The sequence below is a fragment of the Zonotrichia leucophrys genome, chromosome 17, assembly GCF_028769735.1.
Source record: "Zonotrichia leucophrys gambelii isolate GWCS_2022_RI chromosome 17, RI_Zleu_2.0, whole genome shotgun sequence".
NCBI classification, from domain to species: domain Eukaryota; kingdom Metazoa; phylum Chordata; class Aves; order Passeriformes; family Passerellidae; genus Zonotrichia; species Zonotrichia leucophrys.
Genome location: NC_088186.1, coordinates 8,780,108 through 8,805,984, shown reverse-complemented (window position 1 = coordinate 8,805,984; position 25,877 = coordinate 8,780,108). Strand labels below are relative to the sequence as shown.

At 49.3% G+C, this 25,877-nt stretch overlaps 1 protein-coding gene and 1 long non-coding RNA gene across 3 annotated transcripts; one reads left to right on the top strand and one right to left on the bottom strand.

Annotated features, from left to right (window-relative positions):
• Window positions 1-39: 39 nt before the first annotated feature.
• Window positions 40-16,628, top strand: TMEM268 (transmembrane protein 268). 2 transcript variants are annotated; one of them, XM_064727722.1, is made up of 9 exons: window positions 40-202; window positions 2,636-2,935; window positions 5,025-5,134; window positions 7,546-7,653; window positions 9,381-9,530; window positions 10,489-10,599; window positions 12,874-12,951; window positions 14,180-14,365; window positions 16,182-16,628. In XM_064727722.1, exons 2-9 carry the CDS (start codon window positions 2,836-2,838, stop codon window positions 16,335-16,337), a joined length of 999 nt encoding a protein of 332 aa, XP_064583792.1. In that variant the 5' UTR covers window positions 40-202; window positions 2,636-2,835; the 3' UTR covers window positions 16,338-16,628. The 2 variants fall into 2 exon arrangements, with proteins under 2 accessions (XP_064583792.1, XP_064583793.1); XM_064727723.1 differs by lacking the exon at window positions 16,182-16,628 and adding an exon at window positions 14,470-14,764.
• A 2,053-nt stretch (window positions 16,629-18,681) lies between these two features.
• Window positions 18,682-22,390, bottom strand: LOC135454994 (uncharacterized). The gene is made up of 3 exons (XR_010442233.1): window positions 22,263-22,390; window positions 21,901-22,002; window positions 18,682-19,630 (listed from the first exon to the last, which is right to left on the bottom strand). It is a non-coding gene; the product is annotated as an uncharacterized LOC135454994 (long non-coding RNA).
• Window positions 22,391-25,877: the final 3,487 nt, after the last annotated feature.

Sequence of the window (25,877 nt, the reverse complement as noted above, 5' to 3'; positions counted from 1 at the left end):
CTTCTGATGTCTCCAGCTCGGTCTTGAAACACTCACAGGAACTGAGTGTGCAACTGTGGGATTTGTAATTCCTGAATCCTGCCTGGCTGATCCTAGAGGAGGAGGAGGAGGAGGAAGGGGAGAGCCTCCTGTCTGTGCCACTCTTCAGCTCCTCACATTCCTCAGGCTCCAGCTGCAGCTCTGGACCCCCACCCTACTGAAGGTGAGGAGGAGAATCTCCCCCTGGGGCTGTGCCTTTGGTGTGGGAGCACTTCTGAGGAAGCACAGAGGGTTAAACCCATTTCTGAACCATCATGGGAACACTTGTGAGGAAGCACAGAGGGTTAAACCCACATTTCTGAACCAGCCCAGGGGCAGTCACATGCACCAGGGAGATTTTGCAAGTCCCTGCGTGCAGCTCAGGGTGAGGAGGGGGAGCCAGGGGCACAGGGCTGGGTAATCCCTGCTCCAGGAGGCACAGGGGACACAGGGACCTCACCCAGCACCTTCCTGCTTGGGGGTGGCACAGTGTGGCACCTGTGCAGTGCACAGTGGGACAGTGGCATCTAAAGGACAGGGAGGAGGAGGAGGCTGAGCTGCATTCCCAGCACCAGGTAAGGCTCTGCTGGCTGCTCTGGGAATGAGGCAGAAGGACCTGCTGGGTGTTTCTCTGCTGTTTAGTGAAGGCTTGGAGGTGTCCAAAAAACAAGGAAGTGAATTGACCAGAGGGGTGCTGGCATTGCATAAAGAAAAAGAAGAAATGTAGAGAACACAGAGCCTGGGAGGGCAGGAGAGGAGAGGCTGCTCCTTGAGGTGCCTCAGGAGGGATCAGAGGGAGCTTTGGGGGGATCCAATCCCCCAAATGGGCAGTTCTGCAGGGAAAGGCAACACAGCCAAACTGTGCTGCACTGAGAGGTAAAAACAAAGCTGCTTTGGCTGAGGAGCTCCCAGCATTTCCCTCCTGGGGATGGCTGGGCTGCTGCACCTTCACTGTCACCTCCTGTCCTCCAAAGCCCCCAAGTCCTCATCATCTGAGCCAGAGAGCCGGGATTCATCTCCAAATGGATGTGCCAGCAGCAGCAATAGGGTGGTTGGTTCTAACCAGGTTTTTCTTCAGTTTTTAATTAGGTTTTTCTTTAGTTTCCTCTTTGCTTCTGTCTTCTGGGGGCTTTTCTGTCTTGATTTTACACTCCCTTCTGTTGGATGGCAAAAGAGGGAAAGGAGTGAGAAAATCCAGTCTGATTTTGGTGCTGGGATGTGCCCCGTGACACGTGGTGCCCATGATCCCCACGGCAGAGCTGTGCCCAGGGAACCTCTCCTCATCTGTGCAGGTGAAGAGCAGGTGCTGTGCCCATCCTGTGTGCACACACTCCTTGCTTGGATCCTGTAAGTTTTCAGGGATCCTTTAAGTTTCAGATTTTTAAAGGAGTTTTCAGTCCTTTGGGTTTTTTTTCCCTGTATTTCCATGTTTTTCCCTTGTATTTCCATGTTTTCCCCCTGTTTCCATGTTTTTCCCCTGTGTTTCCATGTTTTTCCCCTGTATTTCCATGTTTTCCCCCTGTTTCCATGTTTTTCCCCTGTGTTTCCATGTTTTTTCCCTTGTGTTTCCATGGTTTTTCCCCCTGTGTTTCTATGTTTTCCCCTGTGTTTTCCTGTTTTCCCCCTGTGTTTCCATGATTTTTTCCATGTTGTTTCTCTTGCCTGTGTTTCCTTTCTGACATTCTTCGAGCAGGGACTGTCCTGGCTTTGTGCAAGGGGGTAAATACAGCCATAACCATCAGAAAAAAATAGAAAAAAATTCAGAAACAAATCAATCCCCTTTGGAAAGAAGAGTGGGTGAGATCTGTGAGGGATTCCTCCCACCAGGAGACAGCAACAGGCTCCTGGTTTGAGCAGAGGTTAAAAAGTAAGTGGTGGTTTTGGAGAGCTGGAGTGAAAGGCAATTGAAAAATAAACTCCAGAGTCTTCCAAGCATTTAACAACCACCCACAGGTGCTGGCAGGAGGTTGGAGAGCTGTGTCAGCAGGGGAAAAACACCTGGAAAACCTTGGGCACTGTGCCTGCTGGGAGAACTTCCCTGAGGAGAGGGGAGGGGAAAGGAAAAGAGAGGAGAGGAGAAAGGGAGGGAAAGCAGAGGTGAAGCCAAGGGAAAGGGAGGAGAGAGAAAAGAGAGGAGATGGGAGAGGAAAGCAGAGGAGAAGGGAAGGGAAAGCAGAGACCCTCAAAGGCTTCACTGCTGTGGGTGGGAGCTCCTGCTTGACTCTGCCTTCAGCAGATGCATTTTCTGCCCCATCTGCACTTCTCCCCTCCTGTGGTGAGGATCTGTCCCTGTGTCACTTCCAGGGAGGGGCATTTCCACCAGCTCCAGGTCCTTCTGAAGGTGATGGCAAAGAGGCTTGGCAAGGAGAAACCCTGCCTGTTCCTTGCTAATTGCTTGCAAAATGTGAATGCTGATGGATGTCAGGATAATTTAAGGAATGTTTAAGGATAACTTTTCCACCTCTCAACAAAAACCAGACATAAAAAATGAGTCAGTGTGTACTGAGCTCACACTGGCCAACACCAGGTGCTGACATCCCCCAGGAGCAGAGTCTCTGTTGTTATCCTTTATTTGCTGTCTCTGCAAAATTTGGGATGTTCTTTTTTCTCTTTTCAGGGCTCAGAAATGCCTCGTGGCTCATGGGAAGCAGGAAGGCAGCAGTGGGAGTGAGGGTTTCACAATCTGCTCCCCACTCAGCTGCTGTGGGGCTGCTTGGTGCTTCCCAGCAGGGAAAGAGAGAAATGCTGAATTAGAGAGAGAAATGCTGAATTTCTGACCAGAAAACACAGAATCCTTCAAGGAGAAACACCTTCAGCATGGCCCAGAAAAGCCAGACTGGTGGAACTGAGAAAAATGGGTCCTCCCTCCTGTACAGCAAGAGTGATCTCAAGGAAGGAGCCCTGCAGTGGGTGCCAGGTAAGGGAGCAGCTCATTGCTAAAGGGAGAGGCAGATCTGATCTCAGTGTCCTTAAAATAACCACTGACAGATTTTACCAAAGATGCTTTTTAACAGCATCTCACTTGTGAAGGTACCAAAACACTGTGGATGTTTCAGCAGTTTGGGAAGGGGATGGAGATGCTTTGAGGTTTTTTTTTTAATGCCTGATATGCAGGAATGAACAAATCAACCTATAGAAAAGCAGCCCCTGCAAGGCCTCTCCTCTTGACCTTTGAAGCTGAGAAATCTTTGGGAAACTTGACCTGTGCTGGGGGCAGCAGGGCAGGGGGGATTGTGCCCCTGTGCCTGTGCCCAGGTGAGACCCCACCTGCAGAGCTGCCCCAGCCCTGCCCAGCACAGGGAGGAGCTGGAGCTGCTGCAGAGATCCAGAGGAGGCTCCAGGGGGATCAGAGGATGGAGCAGCTCTGCTGGGAGGAGAGGCTGGGACAGCTGGGATTGTGCACCTGGAGAGGAGAAGCTTTGGGGGGACCTCAGGGTGGCCTTGCAGGGCCCGGACGGGTCAATAGGGAAGATGGAGAGAGACTGTCCAAGGGCCTGGAGTGCCAGGACAAGGGGGAATGGCTTCAAACTGAAAGAGAGTGGGTTTAGATTGGAGATAGGAAGGAATTGTTCCCTGTGAGGGTGGGCAGGCCCTGGCACAGGGTGCCCAGAGCAGCTGTGGCTGCCCCTGGATCCCTGGCAGTGCCCAAGGCCAGGCTGGACAGGGTTTGGAGCCCTCTGGCAGAGCCATGGATGGCTGGTCACTCACACCCCCCACACCCTCCAGCAGGGCCCCATGTTTGCTCTCAGTGTCCCCAGGGGAAGGAAGTTAGGGTGAAACCTTTCAGTCAAGCAGGATCTCAGCCACTTCCTTAGGCCTAAACTCTTCCTCTCTCTGCAGCACAGCTTGTGTAAGCTCTAGGTGGGTGCCAGATGGGCTGCCTGGAGATCACAGCTCTCCTGTGCTGCTCCTCAAATCTAGGACAGGCTGTCCTCACACTCTTTAGGCTCCTGACTTGAGTCTAGGATGCATCTGTGATCCTGCCCTGAGCTGACACTGGAAGAGCCTTGAGCAGAGCCACACTGCAGCCACGCTGCTGGAGGGCCTGGGGGTGCTCCAGGGCGGCCCTGCCACATTCCCAAGCAAAGGGATTGCTGGAAAACACTTGAATTCATTGCTCTAGTTGGTTTTTATGGTGATGGGGGTCTCCAAGAGGGCAGTGAGCCTCAGCACCACTGAGCAGCCTGAGCCCATTGTCCCTCCATGTGGTGGTGAAGCAGCAGGCCAAAGGCCTACAGACCAAATCCTGACTCGAGCCAAGAGAAACCATCAGAAAGCCAAAACTGGTTTTTGAGAAACCCAAAACTGGTTTTTCTACAGCTCCAGGGCCTTCCAGATGGCCATGGCCATGGTAAGGGCACCACAGGCTGCCCAGCTGGGCACTGGGTTCTTGTGCCCAGGGAGGGAGCAGGGCACAAATCCTGGTTCCAACACATTCTTGGTGGATTCTCTTGGCAATTCCAGTTCACAAAACAACTTGTTTTCCCTGAGAAAGAGCTCTAAGACTGTGGAAAAGAAGTTGTTTGAGTCAGGATTTGGTTTGTAGGCCTTTGGCCTGCTGTTTGACCTCCACACTTGCAGTCAGGGGTTGTTGAGGCAGAACATGGTTGTGCTGCATATCAGAGCAACCATTATCTCCTCTTATCTCTGGCTGCTCACTCCTGGGATGTTTTTTGGGGTTTCCCCCCTTTCTGCAGTCTGTTTCCTTCCATGGGCTCTCAGGCTGCTTGCAGAGCTCCTTAGCAATGGCCAAGGAGGGGATTCTGGATCAGTTTAAGTCACACCAGGGTGGTTTGTGTTCTCAGGTTGCCCTTTGCCAGCAGCTGCCTGGCTGTGGGATAAAACCCCCCATTGCTGTGCTCATGGCTCTTGCAGAACCCTTCCAGTACTCAGCTTATGGCTCTTTTGGGTTCTTACAGAACCCTCCAGTGCTGTGCTCATGGTTTTTTTGGGTTCTTACAGAACCCCCCCAGTGCTATGCTTATGGCTCTTTTTGGCTCTTGCAGAACCCTCCCAAGGCCAGGTGCTTCTGGTGCTCAGCATGGACAACACCTGCCCCAGCTCCTCCTTTGACATGGACCTTTGTGCTGACAAACTGCAGTCCCTCGGCATCCAGGTGAGCTCCCCTGGGAGTTAATTCCAGCTGGATTTGCATAATTTGCATTTACACCCACAGCCCAGATGGCTTTGGGGTTTTTTTTTTGGTTTGAGATTTGCTTGTTTCAGCCCAACTTCAGTCTATTCCCCGTGGGCTGGAAGTCAACTGGGATGAACTTGGCTTAAATCTCTGTGAAGAAACTCTTTGAAGATAGTTTGAAGTGAATTTTGCTTAAAATTCACTCTCATAGGGCAGAGCATCCCTGGAACATCTGCCTTGTCTTGTCCTTCATCACAAAAAGGTATTTTCTTCCCTTGTGACTGTCCCTGCCCTTCCCAGGAAGGTTTTACTCACTGCAGCTGAGGCAGGAACACAATTTTGGGTCTGTGGCAGCTCTGTGGGTGGGATTGGAGATGCTCCCTGTGGGAGGCAGCTCTGGGACACACATTTGGGTTGCAGGGCCCCACGAGGAGTTGTAGTGAAATGTGAGAAATGATTTTGTAGAAAATTTACACATAAAATTTATACATGCTATATAAAGCCTCTATCAAACTTTAAAAATTTTCCATAAATTCATTTCTCACAGTGAAACAGCAGGCCAAAGGCCTACAAACCAAATCCTGACTTGAGCCAACAAACCATGAGAAAGCTGACAGCTCTTGGTGAGAACAGAGTCCTGCAGCAGTGAAAAACAACTTGTTTTACCTGAGAAAGAGCTCTAGAGCTGTGATAAACATGAGCCACTTGTATAAACTGTTTTTACACTGTTAGATAGAAAAATGAAAACTATCTCTCACAAACAACTTTTCCTGCACGTACACACTGAGGGTTTGAGTGACCAATCAATACAGAATAACAATTTGTTACTGATAAATTGGGGGTAGACAGGGGATGTTCTTAAAAAACCCTATAAAAGGGGATGTGAGAAATAAACTGGGATGGATCCTTTTTTTTTTTGCACCATACAACGTGTCCTGCATTGTTGGGAAAGATGAAAATTTGACAAGAAAGTTTCAGAGCTATGTGTGCTTGGCAGCAAGATCTCTGAATGTAGAACCTGAGAGCAGAATAGAGATGGAAGCAAGTTTTGATGTAGAAAAATAACAGATGTCTAAATTAAGAATTGCTGAGCCAGTCTTAGTGGACAACTAAAAAGGCAAAGGTTAATTCGAACTGGAAGGAGATTTTATGACTACAGCAAAGGATATATATTGATCACAAACAAAAAAGATGTTTTTACCAAGTAGAAATAGGTCTTAGGAAAAGCAGAAAGATACCACAGGCAAACAAACATGTAGATGTGACAAATAGAAAAATGTAATTTCAGTGGCCTCCAGCTGGATAATAATTAGCATTGGCGCCATGATTCACAGAAGGCTGATCAATCTCTTTATTATATATCTCATTATTAAGGAACTCATTGCTTTTATAGGCAGTTATTATACACCTGGACCCAATTGCTCCTCCAATCCAAACACCATCACCAGTGGCCAATTAATAAACCACCCTTTGGTAAACAAATCCCCATAACACATTCCACATGTGCACAACAGGTGCAGCAGGTTAAGATAAGAATTGTTTCTCATTCTTTTCTCTGATCTTCTCACAGCCTTTCCCAGAAAGGCCTGGGAAAGTTGTGCTGCTCTCTGTGGCCAGAGAGCTGCTGCCACAGAAAAAAGGTCTAAGAATTTTCCACTGCAAGAAAACAAAAAGCAACTTTAAGCTTAAACTGTACCATACTAACTCATGTGGTTGGATAGTAATGACCATAATATCGTAATGATAGTTATGATAGACTATGGGTAATAGTAAAAGTATTGTATATGATGATGATTCATTAGCATATATTAAGATGCTCAGCAAAGAAAAAAAAATATAATTTTCTTTATATAATACCTATATATTTTTCCTAATATATAATTTCCTTTATATTAAAACATAATATAAATATAAAATATAATATATGATTTTAATTCAGAACTAAAGGGGCTTCAGGTTGGCCTACAGCTGTAGCTGGCAGCTTTAGGTGTAGCTCTGTTACCCACAACCCATGGCTGCTGTAAAATACAATAAATGCATTTTGAAGAGCTGTAATATACAATAAACAGAATTTTGTATGCAATAAACAGCATTTTGAAGAGCTGTAATATACAGTAAACAGCATTTGTAAGAGCTGTAATATACAATAAACAGAATTTTGAGTAGCTCTAATGTACAATAAACAAAATTTTGTATACAATAAACAGCATTTTGTAGACAATAAACAACATTTTGAAGAGCTGCCTGATGTCCCCCATCTCTCATCTCAGGCTCTTCCACTATATCCTTCTTTATCAAGCCCCAGCACCAATGAACTTTGCCCAGCTGGCTCTGCTGGGGCTGGAGCCCACCCTGGAGGCTGGCTGTGGTTCTGTGTTTGTTCCTGGCAGGTGCCAATGGATCCATGGAGAAGGCTGATCCAGGAGGGAGTGCTGAGCCCCCAAGTGAGGCGGTACCTGTTCTACAGCTCCAAGGGCTGCCAGATTGCCATGGCCATGGTGAGGGCACTGCAGGCTGCCCAGCCTGGCACCGGGGTTCCTGTGCCCAGGGAGGGAGCAGGGCTGGGCTGGGCTGGGCAGCAAATCCTGGTTTGACACGTTCCTGGTGGGTTCTCTTGGCAATTCCAGTCTTGGGACTTCTGCTGCTCAGAGTGACCCCGAGATGTGTTAGAAAGTCTCTTTTCGCAGCCTAGCCGTCGAAGAAGGAGTCGGAAGTCCTCTATTCTCATTCTCAAGGTTGTTTATTGTTTCTTATCTATAAAATTCTTTCTCTGGCCTGCTGAGATCCATTCAGCAGGTCAGACAGAGGCACTCTGGCCGTCCTCAGGGTGGTGTTATCTTTTTATACTAAAAACTACATGTACATATATACATAGGTACTTCCCAACCCCTATCACCTATGTTAGACAGTGAGCTTCTACCTTAAACCAATCCAAAAGTGCCAACATCACAGCAGAAGATGGAGGCCAAGAAGAAGAAGAAGGAGAAAGGCTGGACACGCCCAGATTTCTCCATCTTGCCTCCTGAAGTCCCATTCTAAAAACCCCAAAAAATTTATTTTTCACCCTGTGACAAACTAATTATTATTCTACTTAGACTTTTGTGGCTTGCAGATCCTCATGTAAGGTTGGTAATTGTTTCCATGGGTCATAATCAAAGTCACAGGTGTCTTGGGCTCTGTGCCAGGGGCTTGAGCAGTCCAGGACAGGCAGAGGGATGTCCTGAATTCCGACATTCCAGCTCAAAGAATTGCTGCAGATGGAGGGCAGGGCCTCTCTCCACCCTGTTAGTGGAGTCCCACCAAAGTCTGGTGTCTTGTCTCCACCCAGGCTGTCCATGGGTGACCAGCACTTGCTGAGGTGACAGCAGCTAGAACAGGCTTGGTTTAGAACTTGATTTTAAAAATGTGAAGGCATTCTGGTCCTGATGCTAATTTATACAAACAAATCAGTCAATTTTTGGTCTTGTCTTCTTCTGGTGAAAGAAATTTCTCCAGAGACCCAACCATGAGCATCTGCTGTGAGGCTGGTGCTTTGGAGTGTGCTGAGGGTGTGATCAAACCCAAATATTATTTATTTGTTTGTTTGTTTGTTTTGATAGCCATTATGCAAATCTCCTTTCACTGATACTGGGAATGTTCAGTGTTCAGTTTTGAGGGGTTTGGTGCACCTGAGTTATGTCATTATGTGAGATGATGCTGTGCCCTACATGTCACACCTGCTCCTAGGCAATCTCCTGCCCAAATCCATCCTCTGTGAGGTGAAGGAATCCATTTTTCCCTGACTTTAACCCAGCCCTTTAACCCTGCATCAGTGCCCCCTGATTGAGCATTACTGTAATGGAGTGGTCTCTGCACCACCTTGAAATAGGAACTTTCTAAATCCAGGCACTCTGAGAATTATTATCAATATGCCTCAGTGAGTGCATTCCTCATCTAAATGGAAGAACTCAGCTGAAATCCTTCCTAGGGATGAATCATCATTAATAATTCACTCTTTGTCTTTGGTGAGTGGTGATTTTTTAAAATAAACTGGGGCTCACTCAGTCCTTCCAATCCTTTCTTTGCTCTATTTATTATTGGAAAGAAATTTTGTCCTTTCTCACCCTGTGAAAAATCTCATGGGACCTAATTTATAAGGGAGAAAGAATTGTTATTTCCTTCTTCCTGTGACTTTTCTCACTTTCATGGGTTTGTGACTCTCACCAGCCTCTCTATTTTCCCCCAGGTATTCTACATCTCTCTCTGGACAAACCTTTACTCCACCCTCCAGCTGTGTTCCCTGGGCCACTCCTGGGGGGCTGGCGTGCTGGTGACACTGGTGGCCCTGGCTCTCACTGTCCTGGTGATCCTGGTCATTGATGGGCACCAGAGGAAGGTGAGAGGAGGCTCCTGGAGTGGGAATGTGGAGAAAGGAGAGCAGGATTCCTCCTGCTGGGGCATTTCCTGGCTGCAGGCAGAGAATACAATGATCCAGGGAGGAGGGAATAATTTTACAGCACTCAGGGAAGGCAAGGGATGTTCTGCAGCCAAGCGAGGGGATGGAATGCTTGAGAGGGAAGGGTTGGAGCTGCTCAGGGTAGCTCAGACCTCCTGCTGCTGGAGAGCAGAGGGTTAGAGAATCCCAGGCTGGTTTGGGTTGGAAGGGACCTTAAAGCCACCCAGTGCCACCCCTGCCATGGCAGGGACACCTCCCACTGTCCCAGGCTGCTCCCAGCCCTGCCCAGCCTGGCCTTGGGCACTGCCAGGGATCCAGGGGCAGCCACAGCTGCTCTGGGCACCCTGTGCCAGGGCCTGCCTACCCTGCCAGGGCACAATTTCCAATTCCCAATATCCCATCCAGCCCTGCCCTCTGGCAGTGGGAGCCATTCCCTGTGTCCTGTCCCTCCATCCCTTGTCCCCAGTCCCTCTCCAGCTCTCCTGGAGCTTCTCTGAGCACTGAGAGGCCCCAACAGGGTCACCCTGCAGAGCAACCCTTGCAGAGTGTGGATTGTGCTCCCACAGCAGCTGTGGCTCCTGCCCTGCTCCTGGTGATTCCTCCTGGCACTCCCTGCTGCCTCTGGCATCACTGGCACCATTTATTTGGCTGAAGAATAATATTGGAAAATCTTGATTCAAAATCCAGAGGGGGATTTGGGGCAAATGATTCTTCCAAGAGGAGACCAAGCAAATGTGGGGATTCAGAGGTTCGGGAAAGGAGATTGCTGGGGGGTGGAAGGGAGAACATGACACTGGAAATCAACCCCACTGTTCTCCTTTCAGAGCTGCAGTATTTGGGATTATCCAGCTGCAGTTTTGCTGTGGATTGTGTTATTTTTCCTTGCATTCTTTAACAGCTAAATGTGAACACAGATGTGAGGCTGGCAGCTGTCAATGAAATCTTTATCAAACACAGCATAATCCTGGGGATTACAGATGTCCTGGATGGGCCACACAACATCCTACAAGTATCCTTGCTGGGAATTGCTCAGGGAATTGCTCAGGGAATTAGTGGAAATTGGTCAGGAGGAATAATTGGTCAGATCCATCCTGGATAAATTCCTCCTGCTGGAGACATTTTTCAATTATATCAATTATTTGTATCAATTTATCACAACATCAATTATTATTGATGCTGTGATCCAGAGGATGGCATTCCTAGGATCTGCTTTGTCTCCTAAGGGATGGTATGAGGAACTGGGATGTTTTTATTTCTCCTGTAAGTGGGGATTGAGATATGCCCAAAGGTATTTGGAAATAATGAGTCTAAAGGATTAAAGTGGGATTCATTAGGGCAGACAATTATTCCTAAAAATGTGTTATAATTATGTGACACTGATGATTCTGCCTATAGGCAGAGGGATAGCAAAGGTCCTATGGCCAAAAAAAAAAACAAAACAAAACAAAAAAAACGCAAACAAAAACTGCTAAAAAACAAGAGGGAGAAAATCAAACAGTCCCCCAAAATTCTAACATGGAGAAAAACAAAATCGCCATCCTTGGGCTCATTTGCTGCTTTTCAGAGATGATTTTTCTGCACTAGACAGGGATTTAGGGGAATGAAGAGAGTTTTAAGGCTCCATGAAGGTGTTAAAAGAAGGTGAGAGAGACACAGAGAGAGGCTTGAAATACAAATGGAGAGAGAAGCCAGGCTGAAACAGGGAAGGGGACAGGGAACACTGCAGGAGGGCAAAGTCATTCAGGAGGAGGAGAAAACGCTGAAAAACCTGAATTCCACATTTGTAAACTTGAATTCCACGTTTGTAAACCTGAATTCCACGTTTGCAAACCTGAATTCAACATTTATTCAGGACAGCATGGTCCATTAGAGGACTAATCCAGGGAGCCTTCACCTTGACCTACCTGTCCCAAAACTGCCTGAGAGCTGCAAATAACCCAGAGATTTACAATGGCTCTGTCTGCCCCAATGTCAGATCCATTTTAACCCTCTGGATTTTGCATTTTTCCTGCATCCCTCTGCTGCTGGCAGGTGCAGCAGATGCACAAGGACAGAGCTCTGGCTGCCTCAGAGCTGGCAGGACTCACACCCCCAACACGCTGCTCTTGGAAAATTCTACTCAGAAGTGTCCCATGGCTAGCACTAAGAATGGGAAATTTTGTGAAAAATCAGTGGAGTGAATCCCTAGAAACAAAGGAGAGGCAGCAGGAAGGGGTTTAGGGTCACGGCCATGAGTGATGGGAAATGACCCTGGCTCGTCCCAGGCTGCAGCGGCTGAGGGACGAGCACTGGCTGCTCTTTGCTTCGCCATGAGCTTGGGGTTTTGTCTTAGCCCAGACCCTCCTGCCTTCAAACCAGCCACTGGTTTAAAATGTGGAATTCAGGTTTTTCAGGGTTTCCTCATCCTCATGGTATAAGAGCCGAAATGAGGGATGTGGGACTCCAGGGGCTCTCCAAAATGCAGTTTATTGTATCCAAGGTGTTACAGCATCTCAGGGTCATGGGTGACAGAGCTGTGCCCACAGCTGTCAGCTCCAGCTGCAGGCAGGCCTGGAGACCCTTTGGTTTTGGTTACAATGCATTATAGACTTTTCTTTGCTGAGCATCTTAATACAGTAGAACCAATCTATACCTTAACTATTATCTATAGCCCAGCATAACTACTGTAATTACCATATTCATGTTACTGTTCTCCAATCACTAAAAGTCAGTACATTACAGTTTAAGCTAGAAGTTGTTTTTCAGTTTTCTCGCAGTGGAAAATTCTGAGACCTTTTTTCTACTTGCAGCTTTGCTGACTTGTTTGCCTGTGCCATCTTTCTGCTTGGTAAAAACATCATCTTGTTTGGGGTGGGTTTATCCTTTGCTGTAAGCCATAAAAACCCCTTCTAACTAACACATCCTTTGCCTCCTTGGTTATCCAGTGAGACTGGCTCAGCAATTCTTTTCTTCTATATTAAAACTTACTTCCATCTCCTTTTCTTTATCAGACTCTACATTTAAAAATCTTTCTGCTAAGCACACATATCTGTGAGACTTTTTTGTCAAACTTTCATCCTTCCTAACATCATGGCTTCAAACCAGCCACTGGTTTCAAACCTGCCTTCAAAATAGTCACAGGTTTTAAACTTGCCTTCAAACCAGCACTGGGCTGTGTTATTTGGTCCTGGCTGTCCTGAGGGCATCACCTGCCCCAGCTCTGCTCCCTGGGAGCCCAGCCCAGCATCCACAGGGATGGGAGGGGAGGCATGGAGAGATTCCTTCCTTAACCAGCCCCTCCCAGCTGTGCTTTGTGCACTTCAGCCCCCAGCCCTGCCTCCAGGCCCTGGCAGCCCACATCACTCACCTGCAGGGCACACAGGTAAGGGACACTGGGGACAGCCTGGGGACACGGGCAGCTCCTGCCCCAAGCCCTGCATTGGGGGCGGTGGAGGTGGGCAAGGACAGAGAAGTGGCCCAGGTCCCCTTGTGGCCAGCAGTGCTGGCACTCTGTCCCCACAGGGGGTGACACTGAGTCACTGCTGGCCTGCAGGCGGCCTTGGGGACCTGCCCACTCTGTCCCTGCCTCCTCGGGCTTGTTTTGGCCTGGGATGGAGATGGGCAAAGACAAATGAGTGTTTGAGTGCCCTGCTGTGCACTGGGAGGTGAATGAAGTGCACCTGTCCCTGCCCAGTTCAGCAGGAATTTGTCCAGACCCCATGGAATGTGCGTGTCTGGATAATTAACAGTGCAGCTTTAATGATGGAAGGTCATCAGGAATGAAAGGCAAATTTTGGGAGCATGTGGCACACCTTGGAACAGCTGCCACCTTGAGCTGTCCTCCTGGGAAAAGTGGGATAGCCTGGAGGAGCAGGAATTGCTGCATTGAGTTAATTATATAAACATTTTGTCCTCTTGGCCTTCAGAAAATGTTTTGCTCTCTGTGGGTGTGTAAATATCCACTGAATTGCTTTTGTGGGGTGAGAGCCCTGAAATCTCCAGGCTGCTCATCTCCCTGGAAGCTGCAGCTCAAGGGTGGACAGCAATTCCTGGATTCACACAGGGGATGAGAGAACTCTGTTTTTAAAGACGGGATTCTCCATGCCAGGCTGTGTCTGTGGTGCTGGGAGCAGCCACTGCCACTGAGGGCAGCCAGGCCATGGCAGGGACACCCAGCTCCAAGTGCTGGGCACAGCCCATGGTATGGGAAACCCCAGGAGTGAAAACTGTGTAAAAAAAGAGAAAATTGTACCTTTTAAACTCTGCCCTCAGGACAGCACTGCTACCTGGGGTGGGAAATCCCAGGAATAAAAACCATGCAAGGATAAATGGTGCCCTGTAAAGGCTTTGCTCAGGAATAAAAACCATGAGGGTGTAAACGGTGCCCTGTAAAGGCTCTCCTCAGGACATCACTCCTACTTGGGGTGGGAAATCCCAGAAATAAATCCATGCATGAATAAATGGTGCCCTGTAAAGGCTCTCCTCAGTACACAACTGCTGCCTGGGGTGGGAAATCCTAGGATTTAAATCCATGGTGCCTTATAAAGGCTCTCCACAGGACAGCACTGCTGCCTGCCTTTGGAGAGCCCCAAAGTCTCCTTCTCTTGCAGGCAGGCTTGAGGCACAGGCTGAACAAGCTCTGGGTGGTCATGGATGTGGCAGCTCAGCCCCAGCTGGGGGTGGAGGAGGAGGCTCCATGTGAAGAATCCCCTCTTTTATCCAGAGGGGTGACCCTGAATAAAGATCCTGTGACTTGCAGTGAGCTCCTGCACCTCATCCCTGAGGGCCCACCCCAGGTGAGGACAAATATTCCCTTTATAGAGGCACCAAATCACCCCCAAGGCATCTCAGCTCCAAAACCCATCCCAGCCATGGGGGACACCACCTTTTTCTCCAGCAGAAGCACCTAGAAGCCCACACCGACCTTCTCCAGCCCTGGTGCTGCCCGGAGGAGGAGAAAGCCTGAATTCCACATTTGTAAACCTGAATTCAAAACTGTCTGAGCAGCTGAGGATAATCTTTGAGGAATTCATGGATTGGGCTTTTCTTTGCTGGTCCCAAGGGTCCTGTTTGGAAGAAAACCTCTCCCCAGGGACCTGATGGCCCTGCCCAGGCTGAGCTGAGCCATGGATGAGCCCAGCCTTTGTCTGTGCCTTCAAAGACTCGTGCCACGCTGAGTCACAAATGTGCCCTGATTCCTGCTCAGCACGGATGGGATGATTTTGATTTATTTTCCTGTCACTAAGTGAATTCAGGGCAGGTGACATCCCTGCAGCTCTCTGGCTGTCTAGAGGCCAAAACAAGCCCGAGGAGGCAGGGACAGAGTGGGCAGGTCCCCAGGGCCACCTGCAGGCCAGCAGTGACTCAGTGTGCCAGCACTGCTGGCCACAAGGGGACCCGGGCCACTTCTCTGTCCTTGCCCACCTCCACCGCCCCCAATGCAGGGCTTGGGGCAGGAGCTGCCCGTGTCCCCAGGCTGTCCCCAGTGTCCCTTACCTGTGTGCCCTGCAGGCGAGTGATGTGGGCTGCCAGGGCCTGGAGGCAGGGCTGGGGGCTGAAGTGCACAAAGCACAGCTGGGAGGGGCTGGTTAAGGAAGGAATCTCTCCATGCCTCCCCTCCCATCCCTGTGGATGCTGGGCTGGGCTCCCAGGGAGCAGAGCTGGAGCAGGTGATGCCCTCAGGACAGCCAGGACCAAATAACACAGCCCAGGGTCGGTTTTAAGTCAGGTTTAAAACCTGTGGCTGCTTTGAAGCCAGGTTTAAAACTAGTGACTGGTTTGAAGGCAGGAGGAGGAGGAAACCCTGAAAAATATGAATTCCCCACTTGTAAACCTGAACTCCCCATTTGTGAACCTGAATTCCACATTTTAAATCAGTGGCTGGTTTGAAGGCAGGTTTAATACGAGGGGCTGGTTTGAAGGTAGGAGGAGGAAATCCTGAAAAACCTGAATTCCACATTTGTAAACCTGAATTCCCCATTTTAAACCAGTGGCTAGTTTAAAGTCAGGAGGAGGAGGAAAACCTGAAAAAATTCTGAATTCCACACTTGTAAACCTGAATTCCACATTTTAAACCAATGGCTGGTTTAAAACCAGTGGCTGGTTTAAAGGCAGGTTTAAAGCCAGTGGTTGGTTTGAAACCAGGAGGAGGAGGAAACCCTGAAAAACTTGAATTCCACATTTGTAAACCTGAATTCCACATTTTAAACCAGTGGCTGGTTTAAAAGGAGGAGGAGGAGGAGGAAACCCTGAAAAACCTGAATTCCACATTTGTGAACCCGCATTCCACATTTTAAACCAATGGCTGCTTTAAAACCAGTGGCTGGTTTTGAAGCCATGAGGGGGAGGAAATCCTGAAACACCTGAATTCCACATTTGTAAACCTGAATTCCACATTTGTAAACCAGTGGCTGGTTTGAAGCCAGGAGGATCCAGGCTAAGACAAAACCCCAAGCTAAAGGAGAAGCAAAGAGCAGCCAGTGCTCCTCCCTCAGCCCCTGCAGCCTGGGATGAGCCAGGGTCATTTCCCATCGCTCATCTCAGTGACCCCACACCCAATAAACCATGGGGCACAGTGACACAGTGCTCTGACACCTCTCTTGCTCCCTGCAGGCCATGGCCCAGCAGCTCCTGGTGCTGTTCAGCGCGTGCTACGTGCGGCTCCTGGTGACGGGCCGGCTGCCCCGGGCCAGCCCCGGGGGACACCTGGGCCACAGCAGCGTGCCCTGCCTCTGCCAGTTCATCCAGAGCACGCTGCTCTGCTCCTGAGCCAGCAATGACACGTGTCACCCTGCTTTTCTAAGCCTTCTGATGTTTAAATTTCCATAATGGAGTTTCTCACACACAGTCACCACGATATTTTCTGAAAAATCCCTTTGCCAGGATTTTTCTCTTGAGAAGCCTCAGAAAAGAAATATAAGCAATAATTATCTGGTTGCTTGGAATGTAGACTGGAGGTTACTTACCAACAGGTGCATCTTTGATTGAAGAATTGTGAGAATTGTTTTTAATTAATGGCCAGTCCCAGTCCAGCTGTGTCAGGACTCTGGTCAGTCACAGGTTTTTATTATCCATTCTTTTCTAGCCTTCTGATGTCTCCTTTCTATTTATTTAGTATAGTTGTAGTATACAATTTCTTTTAATATAATATCATAAAATAATAAATCAGCTTTCTGAGAACATGGAGTCAGATTCTCATCTCTCACCTCATCCTGGGACCCTCACAAACTCAACAAGGAATGACACACAGGTCACCCTGTTCTTCTAAGTCTTCTGATGGTTACATTTTTGTAATGGAGTTTCTCACACACTTTTATGTAAATAATGATTGTTTTTGTATTCTTTTCTAGAAAAGGAGATATTTGATAGACTGTTACTTTAACCAGCGGTGTTAGAGATGTAACAATTTCATCCTCCAATCCAGGGTCACTTTTGAAATTCTATATATATCAAAGTCAATAAATAAACTTTGTTCTTTTTACCTTAGAAGTTTCAGCATGCATGGCCTTCATTTCATGTCCTGTTACAACAGACACAGACTCCAGGTCAGAAGGCTGAGAGGGCAGAAGCCCTGATTTTATTGGAACCTCTTCTTTTATACCCTGGTTGGATACAGAGGGACCTGATTGGTCATTTAATCAACACATTTCACATGATTGGCTAATTAAGAAGACGCCTTTTGGTAAAACATCTTAGGAGGAAAACAACTTGTTGAAAATAACACCTGCAGATGGTTTACTATTTGTTTACCTTTCTTTTTCTCTCTGCCTCACTAAAACTTCCCAAACCAATTCATAGGAAAGCTTATCTGGCTTTCCCTCTCTCTGACCAGACTGTCATCTCCACAGTGCTCCACACCCACCACAGCTGGGCCAGGTGACCAGAGGGGCTAGAAAACCCCAAAACAGAGCTGTCCCCACACTCCAGCGCGGAGGAGCTGTTGGGCAGCAAAGGGAGCTGTAACTCCTTGTCCTGGATGAACGAGTGGAAATAGGACTCTCATAAAAGATGCAGGAAAGCTGCTCACCTTGGAGAGCTCCTGCCTACCAGCTCGGTGAGGAGGAGGTGCCCCAGGGGTCAGAAACAACGCAGGGATGGCCTGGAACTCATTTGTGTCGAAACCCTCCTGCCACCAGCCTTTTCCCCCTAACAGAACCCCATACCAGCAAAGGCCAGAGGTTTGCTGGGGTGGCAGCAGAAGGCTGAGCCCTGGAGCACCAGGACTTGGCACTTGCCATGGTGCAGGATGACTCTGCTCCGTCTCCTGTTGTTTCTGTCAGCAGGAATGGTGACACGAGATCCATCTCCTCCTGCCTCAGGCCCCAGCACATCCCCTCAGCAGCCAGCCCCTAAGGCATGATCCTCTTATCAGTGACCCCCACAAAGGATCCTCTTATCAGTCACCCCCCCACAATGCACAATCTCCTAATCAGTGATCTGCACAAAGGATCCCCTTATCAGTTACTCCCCACAAAGGATCCTCTTATCAGTGACCCCCTCAATGCACAATCTCGTTATCAGTGACCTCCAAAAAAAGGATCCCCTTATCAGTGACTCACCCAACAAAGGATGCCCTTGTCAGTGACACCCCCAAAAAGGTTCCCCTAATCTATGACCCAACACAAAGGATCCCCTTATCAGTCCCTTATCTGTGACCCCCCAATAAAGGATCCCCTTATCAGTGACTCCCCCCAACAAGGGATCCCCTCATCAGTGACCCCCAACCAAAAGATCCCCTTATCAGTGATCTCCACAAAGGATCCTCTTATAAGTGACTGCACACAAAGGACCCCTTTGTCAGTCCCTTATCAGTGACCCCCCCAACAAAGGATCCCCTTATCAGTGACCCCCCCAAACACAGATAATCCCCTTATCAGTGAGCTCTCCACCTGATTCCCTTATCAGTGACCCCTCCAAAACACCCATAATCCTCTTTTCAGTGACCCCCCCAAACATGGATAACCCCGTTATCATTGCCCCCCTGCCAAGTGATCCCCTTATCAGTGCCCCCCCATGTGATCACCTTATCCCCCTGTGCTGCCAATGCAGAATCCCAAGTCCTGCAGTGACCCCAAACTCATTCCAGAATAAAAACCCACCACACTCCCAGGCATCTGATTTCATCCACCTTTACTGTGGTCCCGCTGTCACAGGAGGGGTCAGGCAGGGTCCCCCCCACAGCTGTGGGCTTTGGGGCCTTGCTGTCATTGCTCTGTGACAGGGCAGGGTTGGGGACAGCCTCTGCTCTGGGGGTGCTGCACTGGGCATGGGAAAGGGATTCCCACACACCCGAGCTCCAAAACTCCTTATTCCATCCCAGGAGCTGATTTGGAAATTGTCTGAATTTGTACCAACATCACTGGGAGCATAATTTGGTTTCACTGTATAAAAATCGGTTTCCCTGCTAGGATGCAATGGCTCCTGCCCTTCCCCTGGGGTTCCATGGGCCACGGGTGCCAGGAACATCTGATACCCTTTGGGAATCTTCTTATACACACTGGGAATCTTCTGATACACATTGGGAATCTTCTGATACACACTGGGGATCTGATACACACTGGGGATCTCCTGATACACACTGGGGATCTCCTGATACACATTGGGGATCTCCTGATATACACTGGGGATCTTGTGATACACCTTGGGAATCTTCTGATACACACTGGGGATCTTCTGACACACATTGGGGATCTTTTAATACACATTGGGAATCTCCTGATACACCTTGGGAATCTTCTGATACACTTTGGGAATCTTCTGACACACATTGGGGATCTTCTTTTTTTTTCCCCTGCCAACCAGAAAATTCTAGTCATGAGACACTGATTAGGATGTTTTCTATCAATGTGCTTCTGTGCTGAGAGCAGATCCAGCAGGGATTTGTTGATATTTTCCAATCTCAGGGATGCAGGATATCCAGCAAAAATCAGTGGGAAGGAATCTGGTGGCCTTCATGGGAGGACCATGAGGGATTTATTGTCAGGACCTGCACTGGATGGGTTTGGTGTTGCTGGGGAGTGAGGCTGGTGCTTCAGGGGGTGCTGGTAGCTCTGGTTTTACATCTGCAAATGACAAGCATGGAGAAAAAAGAGAGATTTGGGATTAACCAAGGTGAAAGGTCCTGGAAGGGACAGTGAGGTCCTCTGAAAACCTCAGCTATCCTGATTGCAATTAAACACCCAGCAATTAAGTGCAGAAAGGAGCTGCACAGCTTTGCTCAAAGGAGGAGTTTGATTCCTCTCCCTGATACATCCAAGTGATGTATCATTGATCTTCCCTGATCTTCCTGGAACCTCTGCAAATTCCTGGCTCCCACTGCAGGATGGCAGCTGCTCCTTCCTTCTGCTTCTCCTTCACACACCCTCAATCAAGGCAGCAGTGAAGGGACACATCCCCTTTCCCTTCCCTGATCAGGATCCAGCCGTTCCTTTAGGGGCAGGTGAAATTCTGGACATGTTTTAGCACCCCCTGTGCACACAGTTCCCCTTCCTCCCCTCCCACACAGCTCATGGGGCAGTGGGAAGGGAATGGCTCAGCCTTGAGCCTTCCCTGGAGTGTCCAGGGCCAGCTCCAAGCTCCGGGCAGAGGCAGGAGGTGACGGGCACGGCCTGACCTGGGGCAGCTGCCTGGGAATGTTTGCTCAGCAGTGACTCAGCCAAACCAGTGCAACCAGTACGGGTGGGGCACACCCCTGCCGTGCTGAGATCCCTCTGACTGCTGCTCAGAGCTGAGCTCACTTTCACAGGGAGCTTTGGCACCTGAGCAGTGCAGTCAGGTGGTGCTGGAGAGCTTTCCATGCCTTGGCTGGGGCAGGGAGAGGAGCCAGGATGGTCCTTGCTGTATCCACTGTGCCAAACTGGGGCTGTGCTTTATCTGAAGACCCATTGTGGTTCAGATGTTTGCTTTAAATGGGCCAGGAAGGGAAGACTGGATGGTCCTTGCTGTACCCACCATTTCTAACTGGGGCTGTGCTTTATCTGCAGAGTCACTGTGCTTCAGATGTTTGTTTTAAATGACTCGGGGAGAGGAGCCAGGATGGTTCTTGCTGTGCCCACCATATGAAACTGGGGCTCTCCTTTATCTGCAGAGCCATTGTGGTTCAGATGAAGGGTTTAAATGGGCCAGGGAGAGGAGCCAGGGTGGTCCTTGCTGTATCCACTGTGTCAAGCTGGGGCTCTGCTTTATCTGCAAAGCTACAGTGGTTCAGATGTTTGCTTTAAATGGGCCAGGGAGGGAAGACTGGATGGTTCTTGCTGTACCCACCATGTCAAACTGGTGTCAAACTGGGGCTCTCCTTTGTCTGCAGAGCCACTGTGCTTCAGATGTTTGTTTTAAATGGGCCAGGGAGAGGAGCCAGGATAGTCTTTGCTGTACCCATGCCAAACTGGGGCTCTCCTTTATCTGCAGAGCCACTGTGCTTCAGATATGGGCTTTAAATGGGCCAGGGAGAGGAGCCAGGATGGTCCTTGCTGTACCCACCATGTCAAACTGGGGCTGTGCTTTATCTGCAGAGCAACTGTGGTTCAGATGTTTGCTTTAAATGGGCCAGGGAGGGAAGATTGCGAGGCAAGGACAGGGATCTCTTGTTGCCAGCTCGGTGTATGGTGCTGAGTTTTGGTGTTTGGCAGGGTTATAGGTTACAAAGTGTCCCAGGGACACAGAGCTCTGGGGGAAAAGGTGACATCCTCTTGTGCCCCTAATCCCACCCCACAGCATGTCTGTCCCCTTTTCCAAAGGCTGCTGTTTGCTCTTCTGCCAGGGGCTGGAATGACATTTAACAACAAAACCAGCCAGGAGAAATAAAGCAGGGGAGAACAGAAAGTTTTGCAGCTTGGTCCTGGGAGCACAGATGGGCAGTGTGGAGGTGCCTCCACCCCTGGCTGAGCCTAGGTGAGCCCTGTCCCCCTGTCCCTGCAGGTTTTGGGTGAGGTGTGGGGATGTTCCTGTCCCCAAAGAGCCTGCACTTACCCTGGCTTTGGGGCATGTGGATGTCCCTGTCCTCACGAGTCCCCCTTACCCTGGTGGTGACTTTGGGACATGTGAATGTCTCTGTCCCTAAACAGCCCGTACTTTGGTGGTGGCTTTGGGACATGTGGATGTCCCCAGGAGTCCCCCTTACTCTGGTGGTGGCTTTGGGGCATGTGGATGTCCCCAGATGGCCCACCCTTACCCTGAAGGTTGCTCTGGGACATATGGATGTCCCTGTCCCCAAATACCCCACACTCACTCCAATGCTGTCTTTGGGACACACGGATGTCCCCAAATACCCCACACTTACCCTGGTGGCTTTGGGACATGTGGATGTCCCTGTCCCCAAATACCCCACACCTACCCCGGTGCTGGCTTTGTGGCGCTGCCTGTGCCGGGCAGGGCGGTGGCTCCCGGGGCTCCCGGCTGCACAGGCTCCTCATCCTCCTGGCCACATAGCCGCAGGCTGGGGGGACAGGAGACACCGTTGTGTCACTGGGAATCAGCAGCCCCCCCAAACCAACCTCCCCGGCCAGCCCAGGACCGCAGCACAGGGGGGAGGGACTGGATTTCCCGGGATAAACGGGATTAACTGGGATAAACAGGACTTATTTCTGTGCCTGCCACCCTGGCTGTGCTCCAAACCCCTCCAGCGCTAGCCCAGACCATGAAACACGCAGAGTATTTCCCCTCTAAGCTCTCTCCCCAAAGCAGAGTTTTCCTTACCGTTGATTATTACTCAAACCATTTTCCCGTGGCTCAGCAGATCTGTCCTTTGCAGCTGTGCCTCTCCCTGCTCTCGCAGGCAGCTCTGCAGCACTGACTCAACAGCTCGGCTTCCTCCTTCCCCCTCCCTCCCTCCCTCCCTGGCTGCCTCCCTGCCTGCCTGGCTCCCTCCCCCGGGGATGCTGCTCCCGGAACGCCCGGGGAGGGCTCAGCCTGGCACTGCCCCTGGAGGGGTTGCTGGTGTTGCTTTGCGGCTGTTGGAGGAGCTGGGTTTGGGATGTGGGAGGTGAACCTTGTGCTGTGATCCCAAACTGAGCTGGGGAGGGTCCCTGCAGTGGGCACTGAGCTTGTGTGGGGCACGGGTGAGGAAAGGAACCTTCCCTCTCCTCTGCTGCTGCTCTCTCAACACTGCAGGGACAGTTTGAGGGTTGCAGGATGGTTTGGGTTGGAAGGGACCTTAAAGATCATCGAATTTCAACCCCTCCTCCATGTCCTTCTGTCCCGATGTCAGACCTTCAAACTCTCTGATACCCATTTGTGAGGGTGGTAGGAGTGAAAATCCCTAACAGACAAAATGTAGGCAGATGATTGTCCTTGGTTTTTCCAGAATCTTTACCCCATTCCACCTCCAGAGCACTGATTTAGTCCTGACTACAGCCAGCTACTGAAGAAATGCAGCTTTTGTGCATCCTTTGCGAGACCTTGCTGCTATTTGTGCTTCTCTGTGCTCCTTAATCCCAGTCAGGTGAATTCTGAAAGCTCTTGCTTCACCCTCTGGCCAGGCCAAAGTGCTTCCCTTCCTATCTCTGCACCAAGCCCACACTGATCTGGGCTGGTCGGACTTTGCTTTCCATGGCCTTGCACTCTGTGGTTTGTGTCAGGCTGCTTGAGCCCATAATTTCTGTGGACCAGCACTCAGAGCTCCAGGATTTTGGAAAAAGCAGAGCAGTTCTCCCAGTGCTGACCTGAAACCAGAATGTTACTGACAAAGAGACTCCTCAGCCTCTTGATTCTACTCCAGATGTGCAAAAATCTCTAAAAAATGAGCTGTCACATTAATGCATGTGCTGCAAACCGCCTGTCATCCATCCCAATTCCTGCTGCCCCTGTGTGAGGCTGGCTGGAGATGGGGCTGGAGGTCAGAAATGGAACATTCCCAGTCAGGGACACCCCAGAGCCTCCCAGGCTCTGCTCAGGGCTGACACTGCCCAGGGCAGCAGTTCTGCCTCCTGGGCAGGGGCAGTGCTGGGCTCAGGCCCTGCCTGTGGCTCTGGGGCCATCGCTGGGCCTGGAGCAGAGCCTGGGCCTGCTCTGAGCTCTGTGCACAGGGACAGACAGGGACACAGGGACAGATAGGGATGGGCAGGGGGACACAGGGACAGATAGGGATGGGCAGGGACAGACAGACAGGGATAGACAGAAAGGGATAGACAGGGACAGACAGGGGGACACAGGGACATCCTCTCAAGGCTGAGCAGCCCCAGGTCCCTCAGCCTCTCCTGGGCACGGAGCTGCTGCAGGCCCTTCCTCATCTCTCTGCTGGTCCCGTTCCAGGAGCTCCCTGACCCTGCTGAGGAGCCCAAGTGGACACAGCACTCCAGATGTGGCCTCTGTTGAAACCTGCAAGATCTGTAGGTGTTAAAAATATCAAGGAAAAACCCCCAAACCCTGAGCAAGACCCTCCAGACCACTCCTGTGACCGTGTTCTCAGGGGTCCAAGGATGAGGGAAGAGACGAGGCATGTTTCAGAAGGCTTGATTTATTATTTTATGATATATATTACATTAAAACTATACTAAAAGAATAGAAGAAAGGATTTCATCAGAAGGCTAGCTAAGAATAGAAAAAGAAAGAATGATAACAAAGGCTTGTGGCTCAGACAGAGAGTCCGAGCCAGCTGACTGTGATTGGCTTTTAATTAGAAACAACCACATGAGACCAATCACAGATGCACCTGTTGCATTCCACAGCAGCAGATAATCAATGTTTACATTTTGTTCCTGAGGCCTTTCAGCTTCTCAGGAGGAAAAATCCTAAGGAAAGGATTTTTCATAAAAGATGTCTGTGACACACCCCCATGAACCTCTCAACCTGCAATCCCTCTGGAGGACCCATTGTCCCAGTTCCAGATGAGTTCAGCAGGACAGGGGGGATGCCTGAACCTTGTGAAGGTGCCTGGAGGGGTGCTCTGCTCCTCTGAGGTGTGGCTTCCCCAGGCCCACACCCCGTGTGTGGGTGTGCTCCTCTCGGGTGTGCAGACACGTCCCTCTAGATGGTGCTAAGATAAAGAGAAAAGGTGGGTGGGGAGAGGCCTGGGAGTACAGGCTGCCCCTCCGGGCATTGCTGAGCTCTCCTGGGTGAGGAGATCACCTCCCTCTCCATTTTCCAGCACTCCTGCAGGTGCTCCTTGCGTCTACTGGCAGCAAACGCATCCCAGATTCTCCTTCCACTTCCAATTTCCCTTGGTGGTGTGTGAGACTCCACAAATCCATTGTGACTTTAATCAGTGCATCTGCTCCTATCCATGCACGAGACCAGACAAGTGGGTTTTTAATGGCAAAAATCCATCTTGGCTGTTTTTCCTTCTTCAAACCAGTTTTTACTGAGCAGCACAACTCATCAGCTGAGTTCTCTTCTATCTCATGCATCATTACCCAGAATCTTCACCAAATTCAAGCATAGATAATGTATGATTTATTGATGTGAGCAATCAAGAGAGAAACCAGCCTGGCTGCCACAGAACAGCAAGGATTGTTGAGGATTAGTATGAAGGGAAGTCTTTTACATCTGTGGCTGAGCCGATTTCACTGTGGAGTCCCACATGGGCAGTAAATGAGCTGTTGAAAGAGAGCTGCTGTTAGAAGAGAGGGTAAAAAGGAATAGCCCTGTTCAGGTCTGCTTCTTTTTAAAATTTATTTGTTTAATCTGTAAAAATGTTTATTATTTATTATTTTAATATTTAATATTTAATATTTTAATGGTTAATATTATATTTATATGCTCAATATGTTTATATATTTATATTTACATTATGTTATATTTATTTATTTAAATTTTCTTTTATTTTCTTCTTTTATTTATTTTTTTTTAATTAAATATAAAATGTGGAGAACTGTGACCGTGTTCACAGGGGTCTCAGGTTGAGGGAAGAGACGAGGATCTGACTCCATGTTCAGAAGGCTTGATTTATTATTTTATGATATATATTACATTAAAACCATACTAAAAGAATAGAAGAAAGGATTTCATCAGAAGGCTAACTAAGAATAGAATAGGAAAGAAGAATATCAAAGGCTTGTGGCTTCGACTCTCTGTCCAAGCCAGCTGACTGTGACTGGCCATTAATTAGAAACAACCACATGAGACCAATCACAGATGCACCTGTTGCATTCCACAGCAGCAGATAACCATTGTTTACATTTTGTTCCTGAGGCCTCCCAGTTTCTCGGGAGGAAAAATGCTAAGGAAAGGATTTTTCATAAAAGGTGTCTGTGACAGAGAACGACTCTCTGAAGTTCTGAAGCAGGAGAACTGAGCTCCTCTCCCCATGCCTGTGCAGAGGGAGATGATTCCCTGCACCCTGATGGCCCCAGGGCACAGCCTGCAGGGGTGGAA

Coding starts and splice junctions, on each gene's coding strand:
- TMEM268 (XM_064727722.1), top strand. CDS start 2,836: ATGGCCCAGAAAAGCCAGACTGGTGGAACTGAGAAAAATGGGTCCTCC. Junction 7,654..9,380: donor GCCAGATTGCCATGGCCATG/GTGAGGGCACTG, acceptor ATTTTCCCCCAG/GTATTCTACATCTCTCTCTG. Junction 9,531..10,488: donor TTGATGGGCACCAGAGGAAG/GTGAGAGGAGGC, acceptor ATTCTTTAACAG/CTAAATGTGAACACAGATGT.